The following is a 14,209-nucleotide window of genomic DNA, read 5'->3' as shown; positions in this document are numbered from 1 at the left end:
TTTCTCAAGCCACTCAAGCTGATTGGCCTTTTTTTGTGGTTGAGAATCTTTATATGCCTTGCTTCACCTTTTCACATAAGTGCCCATTTTTAAGTATTCTTTACAGATTAAAGATTCATTATACTGCACTTAGCTGAGCCCTCTCTTGCTTTTGTTTTCTTGAGACATCTCTCATCTCAGGAGGAGCAGCAGCAAGCAGCAGCTACAAGATTGAATGATTTTCCAAACTACAGCTGGTGATCATTTACCATCTTCTAAAGAAAGACTTTGCATTGTTCTGATCTCTGTAAACGAGTGTTGTGTGAGTGCTGATGGCAATTAGTGTATGATCCCATACACACATTTTTTTTTTTGGACTTTACATTTCACAACTGACTTTAACATACATTTTCCCTCTTGTGTAATACATATGTGCTGCAGCATAGAGAGTGTTGCTTTAATGCCCACACAGCACATACATGCATCAATGGGTGGTGGAGGTTTCTCTGCTGAGAGCATGCTCGCTGTGCATTCCCACTACAGTGACTGAGCTGTTGAAAACCGCTCCTGGTCACTAGTAATGATTGGGAGCCAGCGGGACCAGCTCCTGACCCTCTGACCACTGTGACCTGTACCACAGTGGCCATGTGATCAGGCAGTCCTTCCTACCGTCGGGTGTAAAGACCCCACTAAGGCAAGCCATAGATGATGCAATTTTCGCTCCTGCGACACTCTCGATTCCTCAATCAACACAGTCAGTGTTGATCCTGGTGGGGAGAATGCGGTGGTCAGGCCCGGACTGGCCAAAGGGCACACTGGGTATTTGCCCTGTGGGCCGGGGCTGCATGTCGAAGCTGGTTAATGTGACAGAGCAGGGCCGTCTTTAACGCTCCTTGCTCCGCCTATCATCCCCACTCAGCGAGCGGGCAGCCCCAGAGAGGGAGGCCACAGGGAAGGTGAGTAGCAAGGGCACCTAGGACCGAGAGCCTGGGAGGGAGAAGACCTCTACCTTCTCCCTGACCCCCAAAGAGGCAAGCAGCAACAAGCGTAGCATCCCTGGTGCCTCCTAGAGCCTTGAATGTCCTACTGCTGCTGGCATGGAAGGTTTTGGGCATCACACGCCTACCTGCAGACAGGGACTGGGACAGGGGGGCACAGGAGGGACTGCAGACAGGGACAGGGCTAGGAGTCTCACTCTCTCCCCCTCTCTTTCTCACCCCCATTCTCCCTATCAACCCCTCCCTCTCTCTCGCCCCCTCCTCTCTCGCTCTCGCCCCCCTCTCTCTCTCTCATCCCCCACTCTCTCTCTCCCACTCCCTTCTCACTCTCTTTCACCCCCCTCTCTCTCATCCTCCCTCTCTCACCCCCCTTGCTCTCTCAACTCTCTCTTACCCGTCTCTCTCTCCCTCTCTCTCACACCCCCCCATCCCACACTCTCTCTCTCCCACGCCCATCTCACTCTCTCTTCCACCCCCATCTCACTCTCCCTTCCACCCCCGTCTCACTCTCTCTTCCACCCCTGTCTCACTCTCTCTTCCACCCCCGTCTCACTCTCTCTTCCACCCCTGTCTCACTCTCTCTCACTTCTCTCTGTTCCTGTCTCTCTCACCTCTCTATCTTGTCCCCCTGTCTCTCTCTCTCCCCCCCCCCTCTCTCTCTCAAAACAGACTTGGGAACAATCAGCCTGCCCATAGATTGTTCGAATCTCAGCCGGTCCCTGTTGAACCGGCCGAGATTTGAACCATCTATGGCCAGCTTAAAGGGATTGCAGAGGATGGGCGGTAGAGGACTAACCAAACCCCCCCCCAGTGATTAGGTAAGGTGTCTCCAATTTGGGGAAGGGCGACAGACGTTGCGTACTCACCGTTCTGCGTTGTTGCGCAGATAAGCGTGCAATTCCATCAGTTTCTCTGTAGCCATGTGTCGCAGTAAGCCAGTGAACTTGTTCTGCCATTCATTGCAGTGTTGAACCAAAGCAAACTTGAGTTGGCTGCAGTCCAGCATGACAAACTGGATGTTCTGTACGGTCTCTTGCTTCTGAACATTATTCGCCAGTTCCGTGTACCTAGAAAAATGGTTGTTGGAAAAGAAGACTGATAAAGTGTGTTGCGTTGCCTGAAGGAAATATTTAACCAAGGTAAAACCTTTGCATTGAGTGATTGTCAAAAAGCCTTTTTGGCATAAGGCTTCATTGGGTATTGCAGAGTAGGTCTGGTGGGCCCAGAAGTGGAGGTGCTCTCTGAAATGTATTTGCAATCCTAATCACTAAAATCTCATATAAGCTTTAAGGTGTTATTGTAGTTTCAAATGTTCTATCTTTTCAAATCTAAAGGCTCCATGAAGATAATTCTGGGTGGTCCTGCAATGAAGACCCTTCTTGAGGGATGACTTGGAATAGGATGACAAAGCTCTGGCACTGTCACCCAACAGAGCTGCTGCATTGTCATTCTGTTACACGGGCTCCTGATGGAGACTACAAGTGGTCATCACCATCAGGAAACTCTTTAAAACATCCTCTCAGCAATGTGCACGCGTACACCAGGCTCGCTCCCAATGTCTGAGATTGCACTTGTACTGTTTACCATCACTATCTTCATGGGGAACCCCTATACCACACATCTGAGACCTTGTGTAAGAACCCTACACTAGACTCTAGATACCATTGATTCAACTTTTGGTCGGTGTGTTATTGGGTGGTTCCAGTGTGAGTCGCTTGCAGCTCCCTAGGGGTTGGTTGCTGGAGGTCCACTGACTGGAGATAATGGATGACAACTTTCTGCTTTTATCCTAAACAACAGTTGTTTGATGTATTGTACTCTTTGGATGAAGATACTCTGCCATCCTTCCTCTGTTATGTCCCTGATGAAGGAAAGCATTTTCTTCTGAAACTCGTCGGAAACAAAGAATAAGCTTGTTTGTTTGTGTACTCAACTGTTGTTTACACATTTTCTTGTACCATTTTTCACAGTTTTTTTTCTATGCTTTAAGACCGCATTCACACTGAAGCGGCACGACTTCTGCATGACTTCGGGGGTGACCTGTGAAGTCGCGTGCACCGCGACTTCGGCGCGACTTGCACGGACTTCATATAATGAATGTCTATGCAAGTCGCTCCGAGGTCGCCCCGAAGTAGTACAGGATCCTTTTTCTAAGTCGGAGCGACTTGTGTCGCTCCTATTAGAACCGGTCCTGTACCAGTCAATGGACCGCGCGGGACCGGTAGTGTGAATGGAGCCTTAACATGCTATAACAGACATTGTATATTTTATCCTAGCTCATACACTTTTTTGTTGCCTTAAAGTCTCATATTTGGGGGTTATCAGTTTGCTTGTGATTGCACTGTCAGTAAAAGGTGAAAATTACACGCAAAAAAAGCACAGAGCCAGTCCGAGTTGCTCTGTGTGTTGGGATCGCAGTGATTGCCAATTTACTTGAAAGTGAACCTGTTTCCAGGCTAACCATTATAAAGCATTCACTATATGTATAGCATGTTGTCGGGGCTGGGCTCCTGCTACTTAAGGAGCAGCACTTTTCTTTCAGTGTTCAGAAGCTCCTCAGCTGTCGGTTGATTACCTGCCACTCATTGTTACCACAGTGACTCACCTGATTACCATTAACCTGCATCATTAGTCCAGCTTGCAGCCATCCCCTTTTTGCTATTTAAGCAGCTTAGCGCATTACCTCCTTGCCCTTGCATGGTTTATGATCTCTCGTTTCTTCATGTGTATGACTTGGCCTGGCTGACGTCCCTTCTAATTCCTGTTCCTGATTCTTGCTCCTGACTTTTGGTTTCCTGACCCTAGCTTGTCTGATTACTCGCTCTGGCATCCAAACCATAGCTTCTGTTTATTTACTACGTTCCTGAACTTTATTATTTTTGCCATTTCATTAACCACTTTACCGCTGCTCACTAGAGCTGTACTGCGGCAAAGTGGCTCAATAACGTCTGGCGACGTAGACCTACGTCGCCAGACATTCCCCTCTCTCGGCGGCGCACGCGCGCCGCCAGAGGCTCGCTCCCGCTGTATTCAGTCACAGCGGGAGTCGGGACAGGGGAGGAGCGGCGGTTATCACCACGCTCTTCCCCGATCTTTGGGGAATCGAGTGTGGAGATCCGCCCGCTTGTGTAAACTAAGTGACATAGCTGAACCTGCGATCTGTCCCTGTGTCACTCAGTCCCCTCCCCCCACACACGTTCGTAAGCACCAGGCATACATTAACCCCTTGATCACCAATAAAAATTAACCCCTTCCCTGCCAGTGTCATTTTTACAGTAACAGTGCATATTTATAGCACTGATTACTGTAGTAATGTCACTGGTACCCCCAAAAGTGTCAAAAATGTCAGTCAGGGGTCCGATCTGTCCGCCGCAATGTCGCAGTCCCGCAAAAAAAAAAAAAAAAAATCGCAGATCGTCGCCATTACTCGTTAAAAAAAAAACCACCAAAAACGACAGAAATCTTTCCCTTAGTTAGTAAACACAATAACTTTTGCGCAAACCAATCAAAATACGCTTATTGCGATTTTTTTTACCAAAAATATGTAGCAGAAAACAAATTGGCCTAAAATGATAAAAAATGTAGATTTTTACATTTTTGGGGGAGGGGAATTTAAAAAAAAATTTGAAAAATGTTGTTATTTTTTCAAAATTGTCGCTCTTTTTTTGTTTATAGCGCAAAAAATAAAAATCGCACAGGTGATCAAATACCACCAAAAGAAAGCTCTGTTTGTGGGAAAAAAAGGACGTAAATTTCGTTTGGGTGCGGCGTTGCATGACAGCGCAATTATTAGTTAAAGTTGCACAGTGCCGAATCGCAAAAATTGGCCCAGACGTAAGACAGCAAAATCCTCCGGTGGTAAAGTGGTTAAAGGTGTGATTTTAACTGCACTTTCTGTCTCTGTCTGGTTTAGGATTCCGGACACATGTCTACTAGACATCCTACCACAGCTAGCACCACACAACACCTACCCACAGACACCAAGGAAAGACCTGATGCCAGACCCAGTGCCAGAAGAGCCCAGCAGATAAGGGCTTGTCATGGACAAGTTACCATGGTAAACAGGGCACGGGTTTGTTTTTTGGGAGATACGGTACCTTGCGAAAGTATTCGGCCCCCTTGAACCTTTCGACCTTTTGCCACATTTCAGGCTTCAAACATAAAGATATAAAACTGTAATTTTTTGTGAAGAATCAACAACAAGTGGGACACAATCATGAAGTGGATCGAAATTTATTGGATATTTCAAACTTTTTTAACAAATAAAAAAACTGAAAAATTGGGCGTGCAAAATTATTTAGCCCCCTTAGGTTAATACTTTGTAGCGCCGCCTTTTGCTGCGATTACAGCTGTAAGTCGCTTGGGGTATGTCTCTATTAGTTTTGCACATCGAGAGACTGAAATTTTTGCCCATTCCTCCTTGCAAAACAGCTCGAGCTCAGTGAGGTTGGATGGAGAGCGTTTGTGAACAGCAGTTTTCAGTTCTTTCCACAGATTCTCGATTGGATTCAGGTCTGGACTTTGACTTGGCCATTCTAACACCTGGATATGTTTATTTGTGAACCATTCCATTGTAGATTTTGCTTTATGTTTTGGATCATTGTCTTGTTGGAAGACAAATCTCCGTCCCAATCTCAGGTCTTTTGCAGACTCCATCAGGTTTTCTTCCAGAATGGTCCTGTATTTGGCTCCATCCATCTTCCCATCAATTTTAACCATCTTCCCTGTCCCTGCTTAAGAAAAGCAGGCCCAAACCATGATGCTGCCACCACCATGTTTGACAGTGGGGATGGTGTGTTCAGGGTGATGAGCTGTGTTGCTTTTACGCCAAACATAAAGTTTTGCATTGTTGCCAAAAAGTTAGATTTTGGTTTCATCTGACCAGAGCACCTTCTTCCACATGTTTGGTGTGTCTCCCAGGTGGCTTGTGGCAAACTTTAAATGACACTTTTTATGGATATCTTTAAGAAATGGCTTTCTTCTTGCCACTCTTCCATAAAGGCCAGATTTGTGCAGTATACAACTGATTGTTGTCCTATGGACAGAGTCTCCCACCTCAGCTGTAGATCTCTGCAGTTCATCCAGAGTGATCATGGGCCTCTTGGCTGCATCTCTAATCAGTCTTCTCCTTGCATGAGCTGAAGGTTTGGAGGGACGGCCAGGTCTTCGTAGATTTGCAGTGGTCTGATACTCCTTCCATTTCAATATTATCGCTTCCACAGTGCTCCTTGGGATGTTTAAAGCTTGGGAAATCTTTTTGTATCCAAATCCAACTTTAAACTTCTCCACAACAGTATCTCGGACCTGCCTGGTGTGTTCCTTGTTCTTCATGATGCTCTCTGCGCTTTAAACGGACCTCTGAGACTATCACAGTGCAGGTGCATTTATACAGAGACTTGATTACACACAGGTGGATTCTATTTATCATCATTAGTCATTTAGGTCAACATTGGATCATTTAGAGATCCTCACTGAACTTCTGGAGAGAGTTTGCTGCACTGAAAGTAAAGGGGCTGAATAATTTTTGCACGCCCAATTTTTCAGTTTTTTATTTGTTAACAAAGTTTGAAATATCCAATAAATTTCGTTCCACTTCATGATTGTGTCCCACTTGTTGTTGATTCTTCACAAAAAAATAACAGTTTTATATCTTTATGTTTGAGGCCTGAAATGTGGCAAAATGTCCAAAAGTTCAAGGGGGCTGAATACTTTCGCAAGGCACTGTATGGTACATGGAGGTCGGGGGTTTTGGGTGCATTAGCATTGTTACTTATATACCTTTTTGATCACGTATGCATTATGCAATATCTTTTTGTTATGTAATCCAAAGTCAAAAACTCCTCTACAGACCAAAGCCTCTCCTACGCTGTGGACAATCAAGGTGCCGATATAAGAGCTTGTCAGTGCTCCTGATTCCCAAAACACCAATACATTACAAGTTGCACACCGTTACACAGCTCTAAGCGCTTTGACCATAAATGGCATGGTAGCATACAAGGTGTCCCCACCCAGTGACTACCCCTAATGCATTTTACCATAGCAGGCTTTTGGCTAATTGGGTATTTTGCATACTAACTAATTGCTGTGGAAAAACTCACTTTCGAAAAAAGGATTTTTTTTGGCATGTACTGTCCTGGCATTTTAGGGCCTCAATAAATATAACAGAACATGTGAAAGAACATCATTTTTATAACTTTGTTTAAAAAAAAAAAAAAAAACAGCGATTATTAAAATACCATCAAAAGAAAGCGCCACCTGTCTAAAATAAATAGTAAAATATTCATGTGCAAACAATGAGGCATGACACGGTAGTTGTCAGTCAAACTATCACAGCACTGAAAACTGAACAATGGCCTGAACAGGAAGGGAAGGAACACTTCAATACCGGCATGTAAAGATTAAAACCCGACTTCAGAATCTATATTGTGATCTTTGAGGATTAATTCCTGCAAAGTGCCTGCAGCTACAGAGGACACAGATGGCTTATTTTAAAACTCCTTGCTAAAAATGTGTAAATAATTTTATGAAGCCTGGGCATGTTAACATTCATACCCCCTGCACTATCCAAAGCCCTCCCAGAGTAAGCATGGAAACCACTGCTTCCTGATACTCTCCACTTGTATAAGTACATTCAGAAGACAAGTACAGGGCCTCAGATTTTCATTGGAATAAGAAAGCAGCACTTAAGGGATAGGGGGGGGGGGGGCAACTCATTTTATAAATAAAATTAAAAAAAAGTACTTTGCTCTCTATTCGGCACATAGCTGTCATGGCCAGCCCTTTCCTTCACCCTGCCCCTCCATGGCCCACAAAGTATTCTTTTGTAAACAAATATTTGGACAGGCAAGGAATAAAAAAAATACAAAATTCTCACCGGGCGATGTCGGCATCAAACGCAGACACCATGGGATTGAGGCGTTGGTAGCGGCGTATCAGGGTATCTTTCTGGGGCTCCCAGATCATTCGGAATGAGTCCCATGTCTTCAGGTAGGCCAGGAGAAGGGTGGCATTTGTTGCCATTCCTCCACTGATCAGGGCTTGGATCTTCTTGATCTCTTCATCACGCTCTGGAAGGTGAAGACATCTCAATCTATGAGATATGGACTTAAAATATTGATTTTTTTTAAACATTTTTTATCCATTATGACAAAAACATATTTTAAATGTGACCTCCAGTCTTGCACAGTTGTACAGGTTCATCTTCTGTACTGAAAATGCTTACTCTGGACAGGAACAGTCCTATGCCTTTTCTTGGTGGTCTGCTCATGGATTCATCCACATCTGTCACTTCCCGTCTTGGCCCCCTGTTTCGTGGGACGCATGAAGCACCCCTGGAGGAATTCTTCCGCTACATGCAGCTGTGTCCCTGGTGCAACTCTTCTTTTTCGTTCCAGAAAACGGCCTCTGAGCACATCTGCCTACATTCCCCAGGAACTCGAGGCACCATCTCCGCAATCTATTCTTCCCTAAATGTGGGTAGTCATCTATGTACCATTCTTACGCTGCCCGGTGGGAGCATGACATTGCGACCCTAATAGATCTAGAGGACTGGGGTAAGGCCCGGTCAAGCATGGCCAAATGTTCTTTCAACACAGTCCCACTGGAGGCGGCCTACAAAGTCCACCTTCACTGGTACTGGGTCCTAGCCCGCATTGCACATCGGAACACATCATATAGTGACAGGGCAGCCATTAGGGGGGAACAGCCCATACACATGTAGGGGGCCCAGGCGTTCCATGGGGCCCAGCTGCCCAGGCCCAACCAACGAGATCAAGTTTTTGCTGCTGTAGTAACTAGCAATTGCTAAAGCAGGGTGGCCACAGAGTAAGCTGATGTAGTCGAAGGGATGTCTCTTTGCTGGATTGGGATATCTCTTTGCTGAATATATGAGGACGTCTCTTTGCTTTATTGGGATGTCTCTTTGCTGGATTGGGATGTCTCTTTGCTGGATTGGGATGTCTCTTTGCTGATTTGGGATGTCTCTTTGCTGGATTGGGATGTCTCTTTGCTGATTTGGGATGTCTCTTTGCTGGATTGCGATATCTCTTTGCTGAATATATGGGGATGTCTTTTTGCAGGATTGGATTCATTTTCATATATTAAGTTGTAAGAGTGTTAAAATAAAAGTGGGTGCACTGAAGGACTCGGTAGGATTGCCAGCGGGCAGATTTGGTGGGATGTCCAGAGGACCGGCCCTGGGGAATGTTGGTTGTCAGGCCCGGAGGGGCCCAGACCTAAAGCTGTGTAAGGGGCCCCAGAATTTCTGATGGCTGCCCTGTATAGTGATAGAAGTTTCCGAGGCCGAGGCCAGCGCGGGGATGAGATCCACAGATGGTGGTCCCGCCCTCATTTGGAGGTTCAACATCAGCTGTTGGCGTTACCTTGGGTGGTCTGTATGCAAATGCAACCTGCCTAGGAACACTCATTCCTCCAGACTGACACCCAACATCAAAGCATTTTCATAGTTGAATAACTCCTCCCTAGGGCCAGCCCACTGCTTGCATTAGGTCTGAGGGCTCTTGAGAGGAGTACTGGTGCAGAAATCTATGTACAGCACCCTGCTGGCCCCTCCCACCAGCCATGATTTGCCAGCATCACATGGTAGAAGTACCGAGACCCAGCAATGTCATCATTGGATCCTAAAAAAGCTATATAAAGAAAATGGAAAGGTATTTTAAAAAAAACTTGCCTGCTGAGCTGGAAATGAGGAACTAAGAAAGGCAACACTTACGCAGAATAAACTTCAGCTTTAAAGATATTTGTAAATTTTATATTTACCATTTTTAGCCTGTAAATGCTAAAAATGGTAAATACAAACTACAAAAAAGCAGTTCCTACTTTATGTCAAGTTAATTTTACAGCTGTGCACACCGTTACACAGCTGTAATCGCTTTGGCCATAAATGGCATTGTAGCATACAAGGTGTCCCCATCCACAGACTGCCACTAATGCATTTCACCATAGCAGGCTTTTGCATGATAGGGTATTTTGTATACTAGCCCTTCCATGTGTTCTTTGCTATGAAGGCCAGTTATAGATGGGGGCAGAGGCCATTTTCTTTGTTGTTAATGTATACTGGTGAGTGGACATACTGGATGCCTTTGCTGTAATACCATTGGCTGGGCTTCCATTATGCCCCCAAGTACCTTAAGGAGGGTTGGGCCACCTCCAGGCTCCCCTGCCCCCTATCTATCCATTAGCTTGCATGTGCTTCCACTGTGGAGACTCTCATAAACTTATAAGAGTTAGGACTGCAGGTAATACAGGGTGCCATGGAGTGGCCCTGCAGCTTACACATGCATTTGCAAATGTGTGCTAACTAAACCCCTGTTTGGACGCAAACTGTTAGACAGGTTAATTTGATTGGTAAGCAAACTGGTTAGCAAATTGAACTGGGAATTTTTATTTTTCTTTGTCTCATGTGTGTTGCCCTTCCATGTGTTCTTTGCTATGAAGGCCAGTTATAGATGGGGGCAGAGGCAATTTTCTTTGTTGTTAATGTATACTGATGAGTGGACATACTGGATGCCTTTGCTGTAATACCACTGGCTGGGCTTCCATTATGCCCCCAAGTATCTTTAGGAGGGTTGGGCCACCTCCAGGCCCTCCTGCCCCCTATCTATCCAGTAGCTTGCATGTGCTTCTACTGTGAAGACTCTCATAAATTTACTAGAGTTAGGACTGCAGGTAATACAGGGTGCCGCGGAGTGGCCCTGCAGCTTACACATGTGTTTGCAAATGTGTGATAACTGTTTGGACGCAAACTGTTAGACAGGTTAATTTGGTTGGTAAGCAAACTGGTTAGCAAATTGAACTGGGAATTTTTATTTTTGTTTGTCTCATGTGCGTTGCCCTTCCATGTGTTCTTTGCTATGAAGGCCAGTTATAGGTGGGGGCAGAGGCCATTTTCTTTGTTATTTTGCATACTGATTGCTGTGGATAGACTCACTTTCAAAAAAAGCAGTACCTACTTTATGTCGTTTATTTTACAGCTATGCTGACTAACTGAACTGCATAGCAGGGAGACCAGATTGCACAGCCTGTAAAGCCTTTCACCTTAACAGCCTGCCATTCGGGCAAAGCACAGGGACATATAGTTACTGGAGTTTTAGGCAGGCACCTCAACAGTTTGCAAAGTCAGCATAAAATTTCCAATAACCAATGTGACCTATTGCTGGATTTCCCCACCTAGGATGTTGTGTATGGGGTCCCGTGGAGACTTCTTCTTGGTCAGAATATCTGGAAGACGCTTGAAACTGGAAATGGCAATGAGAATCTCCGAACAGACACTGTTCACTATGTTGGCTAATTGCAAAAGAGTCGGTGAGAACTCCACCTAGAAAAAAAAAATCAAAGATAGAAAGGAAGACATCAGAAATTAGTTCACCCAAAACTGACATTTCTGGCCTTGATAGACACTAGTAGGTTAAATATCAATTGAACCATCTGTTTAAATCAGCGATATACATTCCAGCTGCATCACAACAGAATATCAATATATTATCTTTATGAAGCAGTCAAACCTTGAGTAGAAAAGCCTGTCCCCTGCCACCATGCTGCAGAGTGAGACCCTTGATCCCTGTGTAGAAACAGTGGTCTCTCTGCAAAGGTCCAACACACCTCCTGGTGATACTATAAACAATAGAACGCTGCTCCATCTTTGTCTGCTTCTCAAGATCCCACACAAATCCCATTTGGGTGCAAGCCCAGCTCGTCACGCTGAACAGTATGGATGAGAAGAAATCTGGATGGCTGCACTACAAAATAGATATTTATTAATAAGCATAAAAACGGCATCATACAGCAACCAAACCCCATGGGGGAATGAGAAAGGCAATGTGGTTTAAGCTGTTCTAGTGCTTGATCATGACTCCATGGAATGATGATTGAGCATTAGGGCAGTGCGAAATGCTTTGACTTTTCCCTTTCTCATGGGGTTTAGTTGCTGTATGATGCCATTTTATGCTTATTATTTCGGAATGTAGCAGTCTGGATTTCTTCCCATCTATACACCTCTTGCTAAGTCAGAGATAGAGCTCTACAATCACAAAAGGGCATGAAGGAGGCAGAACAGAAAGTAGGTGAAAACCTCCCCATAGGGCATGAGTGCTCAATCTGTGGCTCTCTAGCTGCTGTGGAAGTACAAGTCTCATCATGCTGCAGCCTTTGGGAGTCATGCTTGCAACCGTCAGCCTTGCAACGCCTCATGGGACTTGTAGTTCCGCAACAGGTTGGAGGCCACAGGTTGAGCACCCATGCTATAGGGGGCCACAAAAAGTAACAAAACACTGACAGGGGTTCTAACCTTTCTGGAATCCAAAATGTAAAAAATGGACTGCGGTTTTTAAACAATGACCCCAAAAACACCCCCTCTGCTCTCCCTGGACGAAGGTCCCACTGAACTACTACCCATTTACAACCATACTAAGGTATTTTATAATGCAGCTGCAACTTGGCTACACTGGTTAAACATTACAAACCGACACTTACCTAAATAAATATGTGTTCCAGAGAACTACCCTCAAGTTGGAAACACACACTTCGCAATTGGAGCCTTTTTCCTAATACTTTCCAGTAACGATCCGGCATACCCCACAAGGTATACCCCATTACATTCTACTATACACTTCAACCATGAATAATTGCTGTATATCATGCTAATATTAATAAATATACTTCTAAGTCCCCCCACATATGCCATCAGAGACGCCATCGCTGCCTTTTTGTTTGGCATCCTCGCTGAAGCCCTTTGAGGGGAGGATACCATCTGGCAGTACCCCTTGGTGCACCGACAACATCCTTCACAGCAGATCCTTCTATATTCTTCTTGATTTTACCTGCTGCGACTCTCTTGTCGCACTTCTAATATTCCATCGGTATGCACTTTATGATTACTTGTATTTGTATCGATTGATTGTTATTTTATATCCTATTAAGGAATATTACTTATATACGTTACAATCTATATAACTAACATGATATCATTTACTACATTGTCTAGGAAATCAATATTCTCCATTTCCAGACCCCTGAAGGAAGGCTTATCCGCCTGAAACGCGTCGGGTCGGAGGATTTCCTCAAATCAGCATATACCCCACAGTATATGTATTACTTTCATTCCATTATGGATTTACACCCACAGATTGTAACCTTCTACATATTGTAAAATTGTATATTATTAGATCTTCTTCTGATCTATTTTTATTTTTGTTACCCCATAAATGATTTAATTTTACTTTTCGTGGAAGTGTGATTGCCGTTAAAATCCCACCCCCAGGGGGAACACTCTTTCTATTTGTTCTAGTGCTTGATCATGACTCCATGGAGTGATGATTGAGCATTATTAGGGCAGTGTGAAATGCTTTGACTTTTCCCTTTCTCATGGGGTTAAGTTGCTGTATGATGCCATTTTATGCTTATTAATAAAGATAGATCTATTTCGGAATGTAGCAGTCTGGATTTCTTCCCATCTATACACCTCTTGCTAAGTCAGAGATAGAGCTCTACAATCACAAAAGGGCATGAAGGAGGCAGAACAGAAAGTAGGTGAAAACCTCCTCATAGGGCATGAGTGCTCAATCTGTGGCTCTCTAGCTGCTGCGGAACTACAAGTCCCATCATGCCGCAGCCTTTGGGAGTCATACTTGCAACTGTCAGCTTTGCAACGCCTCATGGGACTTCCACAGCAGGTGGGTTGCGGAAGGTTGAGCACCCATGCTATAGGGGGCCACAAAAATTAACAAAACACTGACAGGGGTTCTAACCTTTCTGCAATCCAAAATGTAAAAAAAGGACTGCGGTTTTTAAACAATGACCCCAAAAACTTTGCTAACAATTTTTAATTAGCTTTAAACCAAGCTGTCAAACCATCAAATGGCTGGTGCCATAGCTGATCACATGTGCATCACCATGATCAAACATAGGCTAAGATGGGAGCTTCCTTAGCCCACGAGCATAAAAGGGATTCGTTCCACTTTAATCCTGACCCTTTAACTTTGTGTGTTACCTACTGAACTCATTTAACCCTTACCCCTGCACTCTATGCTTCCCACTCTCTTAAAGTGATATTAAAAGGAGAGTTTTTTTTTTTTTTTTTTTTATAACAATCATGTTATACTTACCTGCTCTGCAGATCCTCCTTTTCTCGGGTCCCCCTGGACCCTCCCTCCTGCCAAGTGCCCCCAGGGCAAACAGCTTACTATGGGGGCATTTGCTCCAGGGCTTGCTCCCGA

At 44.7% G+C, this 14,209-nt stretch overlaps 1 protein-coding gene across 1 annotated transcript in view; it reads right to left on the bottom strand.

Annotated features, from left to right (window-relative positions):
* DNAH2 (dynein axonemal heavy chain 2) overlaps window positions 1-14,209 on the bottom strand; it is a gene marked incomplete at its 3' end in the record, with an annotated part of 417,940 nt that overhangs the window by 238,891 nt on the left and 164,840 nt on the right. Inside the window, exons 19-21 of the mRNA XM_082254654.1 lie at window positions 11,166-11,313; window positions 7,852-8,044; window positions 1,844-2,044 (exon numbers count right to left, since the gene is read on the bottom strand). Coding sequence (XP_082110780.1) covers window positions 1,844-2,044; window positions 7,852-8,044; window positions 11,166-11,313 — 542 coding nt within the window. The remainder of the gene's footprint in view (window positions 1-1,843; window positions 2,045-7,851; window positions 8,045-11,165; window positions 11,314-14,209) is intronic.

The sequence above is a fragment of the Pelophylax lessonae genome (genome assembly GCF_965119305.1).
Source record: "Pelophylax lessonae genome assembly, chromosome: 4".
Classification (NCBI taxonomy): Eukaryota; Metazoa; Chordata; class Amphibia; order Anura; family Ranidae; genus Pelophylax; species Pelophylax lessonae.
This window is presented reverse-complemented; position numbering and strand designations above follow the sequence as displayed.